General features: G+C 38.2%; 1 protein-coding gene across 1 annotated transcript in view; it reads left to right on the top strand.

The window, feature by feature from the left end:
• Nucleotides 1–12430, top strand: part of NBEAL2 (neurobeachin like 2) — a 682983-nt gene that overhangs the window by 441323 nt on the left and 229230 nt on the right. Inside the window, exons 11-13 of the mRNA XM_078662556.1 lie at nucleotides 6391–6474; nucleotides 8309–8407; nucleotides 10490–11070. Coding sequence (XP_078518682.1) covers nucleotides 6391–6474; nucleotides 8309–8407; nucleotides 10490–11070 — 764 coding nt within the window. The remainder of the gene's footprint in view (nucleotides 1–6390; nucleotides 6475–8308; nucleotides 8408–10489; nucleotides 11071–12430) is intronic.

Below are 12430 nucleotides of genomic sequence, written 5' to 3'. Positions count from 1 at the left end.
TTTGCAAAAAGCCCATAAATTACAGATAGCTGCCTGAATATATGAATGATGAACTTATTAAGAAATTATGGTAAGCATATGTTTACATTGTGCTTTTATTTACATTGGGAATACCCTTACTTCACAGCTTTGAAGGTAAGTAATTAACCTGATCTTTTTATTTTATTTCTCCAAATTAATTTCATTTGATACGTTTATGTAGTAAATATTTAATTTATTAATAATCGTTTGCTTTTAAAATATAAATTACATTTTCATTCAAAACTTCCCAAACCTGAACCCTAAAAACACTTACTGCCCTCAAATAATCCATGGCTTCACCCTAAAAACTCCTTACTACCACCAAAAGCTATATATATATATATATATATATATATATATATATATATATATATATATATATATCCACCAATGCCGGTAGTTCAGGGCTTTAGCTGTGCGGCGGTCCTTCGTAAAAACCGGCGTTTTTATCATATGCTGCAACAACCTTTCTCAATTAAAAAAGGTATTCAGGGCACTCCAGGATGCTCAAAATTCAATTTATTTGCGACTTTGCGTTGCAAATAAATTGAATTTTGAGCATCCTGGAGTGTCCTGAGAACCTTTTTTAATTGAGAAAGGTTGTTGCAGCATATATATATATATACACACACAAACACACATAAATATATATATATAAATATATTTATTTAGATAGATAGATCGATCTAGATTTATAGATAGAGATATATTACCTAGTGCCTGTCGCCACTAGGTAGTTAAGTTATAGTTAGGTCTCCATAGTCAAAGCGTGTTTTGGTTTGCTAATAAGTTTGGGTCCATTTGACCAATCGTCATGAAATTTCCAAACGAAAAGGCCATTCACTGCAGCTCCTTTGTAGAAAGTTTTGGGGTGATGCGTCAAGCAGGGGCCGACAAAAAAGGTGGGTTCCAAAATGCAAAATCCCAATGCATTTTCCATAAACTTTTTAAGACAGTATACAGGAAAAACTGATGGACGGAATTGCACCTAACTCAGCAGGAGGTTAGATCTTGATCCCCAGACTGTGCTTTTTGTGATTTGATGTAAATTCGTTCAGTAATTCTCAAGATATTAAGGGTCCCAAGAAGAGATTAAGGATAAAAGCAAATATAGATATCTAGATGGTTGGGTCTGCGAGAGTCTTGAGAGAAACTCTTGCAGGAGTGGCAATCTAAAAATAGAGCATTCTGATTGGCCCAGGGAGCTTTATTTCCCCTTGGCCATGTAACTCGAGCCAGACTCCCTCGAGTGCTCTCATTGGCTACCAGAAATATGAGAAAAAAGGTTGCTGGCAGCCATTACAGGACTTGGGGACCCCATAATTTGTAAAAACAAAGCAAAAAGTTATATAGGGGCAGGGTCGATACGAAGACCCACAAGGCTCTATTGTGGGATGGGGGGCAGGGACCCTCACCCAGGGCCAATAAAGAAATAAAACCAGCAAAAAATGCTGCGATTCCAAGAGACATTTGCTGAATTGAAAAACAAAACAGCGGGCATTTGTTTCTTATAGGCCCCGGGGAGCCTACCCCCAGAGTTGTGCTCATAAAGGGAAGGGGGCTGCATGGCCCTCCCACTCCCTGGGGCCTAGAAGATGGGTCCCCAAGGCCAATAACGGCTCGGAGAGGGGGGCCCCTCCCTTTAAAAGGTACACAGGCTTGAGTGATGGGGTTCCCAGCACCTAAAGAGGTTCGGGGAGGGGGCTACGTGCCCCCCCACCCCATTATCTTTAGAAATGGCCCTCGGGTCCCCAGGGCCTAATAAAGCCATGAGTGTCATGAGTGATGTCGTATTTAAGGTCATTAGCAGTGCACAATGGTGGTGCATGGGTTATAGTTAACTCAGCTGATTTTGTACGAGTGAAACCTGGGACTAACTTTAACGTCCCTGTAACCTTTGGTTTTTTCAGTGAATTTCTAAGTTTTTTAAAAATTCCATTACCTAACCATATTGTCCCTGTAACCTTTGTTTAGGTTAGTGAGAAGAAAAATATGTATATAGTATATATGTGAGTGTATATATTCATACATATATATGTATATATAAATTATTTGTGTATGTATATATGTATATATATATATATATATATAATATAACATTATAGTTAGATGATTTAAATCTTTAATAAAGTAACTTACCATCAAAGTAAAAACATGCGAAGTAAAGGTAGTACAGCTTACCTATTATGAAAGGACTCCCAATGTAATTCTCGTGATGTAGTGGCTCCCAAAATATGGTTTGCAAAGTAATGTTAGCGGAGCCATTTTAATTGCACTGTGTCTAGTGTTGGAGCATAACAACGTTTCTGGATTACCACCTGGGATAAACTTGCTTACACAAGTCTAAGCATTCTGAGATTGTCATGAAAATTTGGGGTGGAATCAACCCTTGTAGTACAACTGCGGAAAACATATGCGGTAAGCGTAAGAGGGAATTGCATTCCAAGCAGAGAATGGAAGGTAGAAAAAGAGAAACTTGAGGTTGATGGCAAGCTTAGGACAAAATATGTTTTAAAATAAGCAAATACCTAATTTAAAAGCACAAAGCTGAAGTATAAAACATAAACCAATGAGGACTTACTCCAAAGTAGCCTGACTACTCGATGAATGCCTTTCTTTTGTTCTTTCTTTCTTTATATGGCATAGTCCTAGCAATTACATTTAAAAGAGATTTGTCTGATATGATTTGGGAGTTCAGCAGATAATGTAATCATGATGAAAGGGTGCTTATTTATTTTATCCTTGGGGTGGGGGCTGATCTGTTTCAGAGCAAATTCTTTATATCATTTCAGCACCTGTCCCTTACCTTTAAAGAACCCCAAATTAATTAGAATTTGTCCCAGATCCTCTGTTTCCTGTACTTTTAAAACACGAGAAGACAAAATAGCATTATGAAAAAATATTAATTGCCATGGAGGTCCTTGTCAATTATCAAAACATTTTCTTGTGTACGCCAAAGTTTCAGATATTTAAGTCACCTGATGCATTGAGGCCTCCGCGCATACACCACTACCTCAGTTGACATCCACCCCCGATCAAGGCCCATAAATAAATAAACATAGACTATTCATCCTAATTTTAGAAAATGTCACTGCTCAACATGGTCCCTTATATCCCCATATAAAACTTTTCAAGGCAGAATCAACTTTCTGGATTTAAACATTCAGGATGACTAACATGGAGATTGAAACTTAGAAGTCATTATCATTTTCACAATGGTAGGGCAGTTGATGAGGCCAAAAGGAAGTAGTGTTGTAAGAGAGGACATCACTTGCCTTAAACTTTTTGGATATTAGTAGCCGATCTGATGCCATGGAATCCAGTGGATGGGACAACCCTAGAGTCAATGGTATCCCTTATTACAAATACGCTGGGTCTTATAAGCATTTAGAACATCCAGATAGTATGCAAACACTATTGGCTTTCTCTTCTGTGGCAGAGATGGCAAAGTCCTCGTTTTTGGTGAACACAGCAATGCCATAAGCATCCGCTGCTCTTATCTTTATCAGAAATCCATAAATATGAGCCATTAAAAAAATTATTTCTGCATTATATGCAAATAGGTGTTAAAAAGAACATAACACAAAAATGCAAAGGTTAAATCATCCACCCCTGGCACGAACACATAAGTCACCATTATGAATCTCATTTAGCACTCATCCGTATGATCTCTGCTACAGGCACAGCATAAAACACTTGGATATTTGATATATCTACATTAGGAAGTGTAGCAAGATATTTGCTATACTTGCTAATATAATTTATGGTAAAAGTTGAAAAACACTGCTTTAATATTTTTGGGCATGACAACCAGTGACTCTGCAGTATTAAAGTATTATTTTTAGTTCCAGCTTCCCTTATTTTTTTAAAGGATAGTTTACACCTTTGAAATTTGCTATATTCATAAGCCTTTTCCTCTTTATACCTTGTATGCCTCCACATCTTTCTTGTGATAAGTCTCCAAAACCTTAGCGCAGGCAACTGCTAGTTGTTAGTATTACCACCTCTGGGGGATCCATTTATTAAATTTCTTGAGAAAGCTGCTCCTCCAGTTTAGGGGGTTGTAATTTAGCTATTGCCATAGCCTGCCTATGTTTAGCCTTCTTGTTTAAGGAATATCCAGTTGTGCCACATCCTATAAAAGGTTTAAGGGCTTCCCAAATCTGTGACATAGATGTTGATCTTAAATTAAAGCCCACAAATTATCTCAGCCAAGCTATGACTGTATTAATGTGCCTGATCCTCAAATAAACATTGTCCGCACAGAACTACACTCTATGGGCAAGCAACTGAATTGATGTAGGGTTAAGACCTGATGCAAAATTTGGGCAAATACAGATCTGAGCCTTCCGAGAAGAATATTGGAGCAGAAAAATATATCAATGTGTAAATATTGTTTGTTGGGGTGGAGCAAAAGGAGTATTCAACCTCTTCTCCACTCAAGAACCGCCACTAACTCTAAAACCCCAGCCATTTATTGTGTGGACATTTTGACTACTTTTTTTATAATTAGATGAGCTAGTACTCAAAGCGTGCCCTTCTTCTGTTGAGTGAACTGTTGAAATTCCTTCAAACTATGACCTTCCCCTCCCATAAAGCCAACTCAGTGGTCAAGGAATCAAACTATTTCAGTACCATCACAGTTCAGCCCATACAATTAGGAAATTATTAGACAGACATGTCTGTCAAATCTGTGTAATTGACTACTATTGCTTGCTCTAATATATTTCAGTTATTCTGTAACCAGGTGTTATTCTGAGCGTTATGTATGCACTTCATGTTCTGTCTTACCTCAATGGAGCCAGTATAGTAAAACAGGGGGTCTTTCTTTACTCTTAACTTATGCTGCCAGTGATAAAGAGAATTAAAAGCCAGACAGTAAAGGAACATTTCTAAAGTTGTAACATAGAAGTCAGCTGACTCAGAAATGTGTGTTCCAGAGCCCTGAGTGAAGTCTTAAAAAGTTTCGAAGGAAGTGGTTTTGAGAAATCACTGAAGACCAGTGAAGTTAATTAAACCTAATCTGATGCCAATAATAAAAAAGCAGTTGCATCAAGGGGATTAAGCTCAGTTGATTTAGCACCATGCTTAGGGAACTTATTAGGCGAGTTAACTCCAGTAGGCAAGTTAACCTATTTGGGATTTTGTGTGTCTGTGTACATGTACAAACAAATATATAAATCGAAAACTGTTATGCTATGGCTGAAGAGGTGTTACAACTGGAGTCAGAAAGGGGTGTGTACTAGCTTCAGAGTGGCAAAAGTGGACTTGTGTATTACATCAAGCAAAGTATTTTAAAAAGTTATTTTAGGGGTAATTCCAAAGATATACCTATATCTTGCTAATAATGGGAAACGCAGACTAGGAAACACTAAAGGTGAATCAGAAAACATTTAGAGACACCAAGGTAAGTAAAGCAATGCATGTATGGCATAGCAGTCTGCAGTATAAGTGGCAATTATTTAGTCAATGGCTTGACATCCTCTGAAGTAGCAGCTCTCTCACAGGTAAAGTATATTAGTAAAGAGGATTAACCACAAGCCACTCACATTGCCAACTTGTAGATGTGGCACTTCTCAGTAGTTTTATGATAGATTTTTTAACTATAAAGGAGATAAAAAGCTTATTTTCTTCTCCCTGTAAGAAATGAGAAAACTCATCTTTGCAGATCATCACATTTTAATGTGTAGTTTTGTTTTTTTATTGACGACCTGTGACAAATTCTGATAAGAGATGGGTGAGACCTAACAGGTATACAACATGGGTGTAGGTAGCTCATAAAGAGACAGCGATTTGCATAGAGGGAAATAAACATTATATTAGAAATGGAAGGAAATATTACATTTTTGTTTCAACTTTTTTCTAATGAGATATTGGCAAGCACCTAACAAACAACATTTTGGCCTTAAATAATTGTGTGTTTGTTACCCAACACAGTGGCACTCATTTAATTAATCTCTAAATGATGAAAAGTATCATTAGTTTTGCCTAAATTACAACATATGACTTGCTGTTAAGCACAGATTTGCATGTGCATGCTGTGCTCCCTGAGCGACACCCAATGCACCAAGCTGTATTGACAACAAGTACAACTCTTTGTCATGCTCTCACAGTTATCTTGTTGGATGCTTAGAGTTTACATGGAGCTGAATGGATAAGGCCAGTTATTGCTGTCCAGGTACCTACACAGCTTTAGTTATGAACAATCACACACATTCGGGTATAGTCCTCATCTTTCTCCTTCTCAGTAGAGTCTAATTTCTGTGTTTTAGACACCTTGTTGGAGTAGTGTGTGCTGGTGGCAGCTTGGGAAATGACAAAGATGTTGCTTGTAGCAGCGAGTACTGATAATTTCTTCTCTCTCTTCAGGTATTTGACAATGGTTCCGACTCAATCACTGTCTACACCATTCGAGTACTGACGTCGATCATGTGCAATTCCCCATCAGCGAAGGTAATTCCACCCAGGCACTTGCAGATATTTATCCCCAGTATCTTACTCTCCCCTCCCTTAAGGAGTGCTTGGTGGTCTAATGCATGGTAAAATATGCAGAAGATGCCTCCGTGAATTTTGTTACTTATCAAATTCTTGTAGGGGAACCGTCACAGGATAGCTAAACAGATGAAGCTATGACAAAATATAAACTGCTCCCGTAGAATAGCATAGATTGCATTTGACAAGAGAATAATTGAAGACACTATATGAGGCTAGAATTGAAAACAAATAAGAAACAAGTGGTTAAAATTGGATAAACTAGAAGCCAATATCAGAGCTTATAATATAATAAACTAAACAATAAACTATAGTACAATACTAAAATAGTGCCTAGAAAATGGTAAAAAAAACTTGACTAGATAGAACTGGAAATGAATAAACTAAAATAAAAAATAAGTGGTTAGGATATAACTAGAAGTCAGTATAAGAGATTCTATAATAAAATACAGAATTGACTAGGCTACAGCACTAGAGATCAAAATATGATGAAATCGAAAATACTTTGCTATAGTAGAAGACTAGTGAATAGAAGAGACTACAAAAGCAGAAGTTAATGTAGCAGTCTGTTTATAGAGTTTAGTCGTATGGTCATCAATAAAAGTCAGTTGGATACAATGAATAGATTAAAACACCATAGGCTGCAAGAAGCTGTAACAGTAAAAACTGTAACAGTAGAGACTAGCACAGTAAAAGTTACAGTGAAGGATGGTATACAGGAAAATGGCAGAATTGAAGTAATAAAAAGGAAAGGCAAAGGGATTGAAACAATTTAACTAAAATGGAAATAATAAGGTTAGAATATAAGGAATGAGAATAAAATGGAGCACAGGCGTTGTAGTAATTGAGAAAGGCAAAGAAAAAGCAATAGACTACAACCAAATGTACTAGATCAGAATGGAGCAGAAATTACTAGATTGATAGATAGTTGACTGTAAGGGAAGGGAATATAATTGGGCAGAGCAAATTAGACTTGAACCGACCTGCTTAGATCATACTAGAACACAATACAGTTCTGGACTTGTATTTGCAAATAATAGAACATGACAGTTGGTTACAATGTAAGTAATGGAAAAGAAAACAACAAAATCGTGAGTAAACCTTTTTTTTTAAGCTGAATGGCATAGACTTAATTATAAGAAGCAAGAATAGAACCTGCACGTTTTAATTATTAATACTAAAGATGAAATGATATGATATAAAAGTAAAATTGTATATCCGAAAATAGAATGCAAAAGACAAAACAGGACGATACACAAGTAAAATGCTCTAGAACAGTATAAATTAATTGGAACAAAGTGAATTAGGATAAAATAGACAAAGTTTAAGACAAGACACACCATAATAGTGTATACATTGCATATGCTGTGATAGAAGAACATTGAAAAAATAGGTGAATGAGAGCAAAGCAGAATAGATTAGAATGCAATAAAATAAACTAGATTAGGCTCAGTAATAATAGACATGGGTTACCCAACAGTTTGGAATAAACATTACAGCTTGTATTTGTCCAGACATACAGTAATCGAGGCACAGGACATTGACTAATTACAGAAGGTTGGACAAAGAGCTTACTACACTAGAAAGCAATAGAAGAGACTAGACATAGAAGACCGTAGACTAGACAGTACATAGAACATAATTAGGTTATTTTAGATTGGACTAGACTTCACACAATTGCCACAGTTAGACAAATACTTCAAAATATTTTACAAAGATTGTGTAGAAGTGGTTCAAATGTCCAGAAATGTTCTATGGATTCAAATGAGTCAGTGTGTTCTTCATACGTTTGCAGGAGGTGTTCAAAGAACGGATAGGATACGCTCACTTGTACGAAGTTCTGAAGACTCAAAGTCAACCAACCAAAAGCCTTCTTCAAGAGCTACTCAACATGGTAAGCATAGAAAAACGTGGGTGGTCTGGTGCAGTCTAGGATCTCGGGTGATCATCAGGAATTGCTGGATTCCAGAGTGCGCTATTCAAACAGTTAGACGTGAGTCTCTCTGACTCCCTCTCTTTCCTACCTGTGCTTGCTGTCATCAGCAATGCTGTGCAGTTAGAATAGTCCGCAAACATCATAATTCTGTTGATAGTATTCAATTCCTTACAATACATGGAGCCATTTCACAAGCCAGTTGCGACTGTAAACTTATGCTTTCACCCGATTATCGTTCCATTTATACCTAAAAGCTATCTACAAAAGGATACCTGTCAAGCGTAAATGGTATTAATATTGCATAATTGTAGGCCACAGGGGCATACAGTTATGCAGTACTAAACTCCTCACAAGGTGTGGAGGAGAGTTAGAGGTTCAAGGCATTGTTTGCCATGAGAGTTTGTTAACACCTACCCTTTTGTTTTTTGGAATTCCTAAACTCCTCCCTTACCTCCTCCCACATTGGGACCAGATCTGGGGTAACTGAGATTTGGGGCTTGCCCACGGGGAAAGTGGGACTGCATTTCTACATCACCAGACCTCCTTGTAGGATGTTTGTGAAGTCATAAATTTACTTTTGCACCTGCTAGTAATGGTATCTTTGCTAGTGTAAATATGGGAAATAGCATTTACAAGCATGCTTTAGATTGCATGCCATTACAACGCAGTCGTTACAACGACTATGATGTCACAACACAAACCTTTTACATCGCAAGTCATTACAACGACTTGCTGTAGGGGGCAGAAGGGGTTGGATTGTAGATCTCTGCTGTTGGTCAAACTGGAGTAGGAATAGTAAATTATACTATAGCTAAGTCCAGTGCGCCCCCTACAGCAAGTCGTTGTAACGACTTGCAATGTGAAGGTTCGGGCTGTAACAACTCAGTCGTGGTAATGACCGCATTGTAATGGCATGTGATCTAAAGCATGCATTGTAAATATATATGTTCGTAAATGTACATTTTTTCTTTGTGACTCTGGTCCAGCGTGTTTTACATTTTCCACACCAAATAATAAAAGGTATCTTGCCTTACATGTCAAAGTGCATCTGAATTGCATGCCTTTGTCAGTGATTGTGTTTTGCCCGTGTTTAATCTGTAAACAAACCCAATACCATTCTGCATTTCAACAGAAATCACAGTTGTGATGTAACCTTTTTTTGTAATAGGATAACAGCATTGTAAAAGTAACATTTCAATTCAGTTGTGATGTCCTTTCCTTACTGCAAAACAGTTGCGATGTCACCTTCGTGCTACTAAGCATCCGTAATATAATTGTAATATTGTGGGTCAGTTATGATGCAACTTAGTTGTTGTAGGCAACGTAGAGGTACAGTAGTAGCAAATTCATTGCTCTGCTGCAGAATAATTGTGCATTAGTTGTAATGCAATTTATTGTTGCTGATTGTTATGAGGATATTTTTGTACTTCAGGATAAGTGCGATGCCACTGTTTTGTTGCAGAGATTAATAATATCATTTCCACAGCAATTGATCTGTTTTGTCATTTTCATAGATCAGGACAGTTGTAATGGAATGCGATTCTCGTCTCTGCCACTCTTTTCCTTCGATATTCTATGATTATCTTTTTTTCTTTTCCTTCTTTCCCATATCTTTTATATTTATATTTTCTGAATCATCCTTTTTCTTTTTATTTGACATTACACCTGTATTAAATTACTTAATTTACTTTTTTCGCTCTACCTTTACTCCTGTTCTTCCTCTATCTTTAATGTGTATGTTCCTTTCATTCCATCCGTCTTCCACTTATGCTACCTTTTTTTCTGTAATTTTTCCAAATTTTTCACTTTTGAGTATTTTTTCCAGCTTTTTTTCAGATTTTTTTTTTGTGAATTCTTGTTCTCCTGCTTTTATTTGCAATCCTTTCCGTCTACTTATCTTTCATAGTACTCGTTTTTCATCTTTGTTACTTTTTACCTGTTTTCTTATTTCATACTACTTGATGTGCTTCAATTTAATTTTCTCACCTTTTCTTTTTTGCACTTGTTCTCTAATTATGTATGCAATTTGTTTGGTTTTAGGCTGTGGAGGGCGATCACAGCTCAACTCCTCTGCCGCTCATCCGCAATGAACAACCACTGCTGATCCTAGTGCAGTGGATCCCTGATCTGACTTCCCATGACCTTCAGATCTTCGTCTCTGATTGGTTAAAAAAACTTTGCGATTCATCCTTGCAGAACCGTATGACATGCGTTGAGGCTGGAATGGTCCGCTGTCTACTGGCGGCACTAGGTGCCAATCAGGAGCTGGATGCCAAGTGTGCAGAGAATCTGATCAGCCTGCTGCAGGTCCTGGGCCAGCTTTCCATCAGACCTGGGGAACTCCGCCAACTGATCAAGCTGCTACGTGTGGCAGGCAAAGCTGCGGCCCACCCGTATGCTACACAGGTGGTGCGTGCGCTCTCGGCCATGGCCAGAAAAGAAGGACCAGAGAGGGCATTGCAGTACTTTGATCTCATGCCGAGTATGTCAGGCATCATGGTTCCTGTCATCCAGCGGTGGCCTGGAAGTGGGTTTGCATTCCATGCCTGGATTTGTTTGAACGATGAAGTGACAGATGGGCAAGAGCTCCTTGTAGGACTGAAGCGAAAGCAGCTCTATAGGTAAGTGGACAGCATTAGTGCTCCTGCGGTCATGGGAGGAGGGGCTCATCCAGTCCAGTGCGCAGTGTAGGCCTCCACCAGAAGGGCAGTTGTTAGGGGTGCATCAGTGGAAGTAGATTTGTTTTGTATTTGTATCTGGCTGATGCTTTACCTGTGTTATCAAAAAACCTGGTAAAAAAGTGTTTTCCAAACTTGTCATTCAGTTCTTATTCTGTAAACGATCTACCTGATAGTTTCCTAAGACCCTTGCAAAATAGTTTTTGTTTCTTTACTTTGAAAAATACATCCTAAAGTTCACAGAAGTGCACCCAGGGCACAAGTCGGGGTACACGCAGGTACACGGCGTCCACCCACTCTTTTCACAGGGTGAACACCGTCCCCCCTGCCAGGAAGTTGGACCCCACAGAAATATGCTGAACTTGTCCTGGTGTAATTTTCAGACTGCGGAACACGTTCAGCAGCGCCTGCCCCTTGTTTGCTTTCGATTCCCAGCAGCAAGTTGCAGACAGGGAGTTTTTTTTTCCACCTCCAGCTGGGCCGAAGTTAAGGGGCCATCACGCCTCCTTTTGTTTGAATATCCTGACTGGAGGCGGCCTGGAACCTCACATTTAAATGTAAATGCCACAGAGGGAAAACAAAGGCACACAGCTTGTTATTTTTTCACCAATACTTAGGAGAGGCATGCTTTTGCCTTTGTTCAGTCCCTGTATATAATAGATGCATGCACTTTAGGAATGTCAGGTGTGTTGGCCTGTCCCTGTATTTACACAAATAACAATTTCAATAGCACTATTTTATTTCTCTTATAGCGCTATGCAACCCAATAAATCATGTACATGTGTAAATCAATGTACAAAATGAGTTACATGAGACAGTCAGGGTTACAAGGTGTAGGAGTCACGTGTCCTTCATACTTCACTGTGGTCTTCTAGAAGGATTACAATTTATGAACTGCAGGTAACAAAAGAACCTCTGTGTTAAAAGCAGTAACCCACTTTACTATCTACCTAAAATAAAAATCTGTCATCTGAGTGTTAGATGATGTACTTTGCAGGAGACACATTTACCTTCTCTACTACTTTGATTCAAGTCTGGGACTTTACAAAACACAGATCTCTCCAGCAAGTGCGTTAACCACCAGAGTTATCTCACCATTAATACTATTCCCGAAGATTTACTGGGCACCTTCACAGCAAATGCATTAACTCAATCAAATATTTTAAAATGTAGACTTTGCAACCAATTAAGCATAACAGATCTACCACCATGCTTCTCATTGTTGCCAATTTCTTTGTGGCAGAGTTAAAAAAAAAAAGTATTCGTTGATGCCAATATTTTGCGTTGGGATTGCGCCACTTAT

This window comes from Lissotriton helveticus, chromosome 10 (assembly GCF_964261635.1).
Source record: "Lissotriton helveticus chromosome 10, aLisHel1.1, whole genome shotgun sequence".
Taxonomy (NCBI): domain Eukaryota; kingdom Metazoa; phylum Chordata; class Amphibia; order Caudata; family Salamandridae; genus Lissotriton; species Lissotriton helveticus.
The sequence above is the reverse complement of the archived record's forward strand: the minus strand, read 5'-3'. Positions and strand labels throughout refer to the sequence as shown.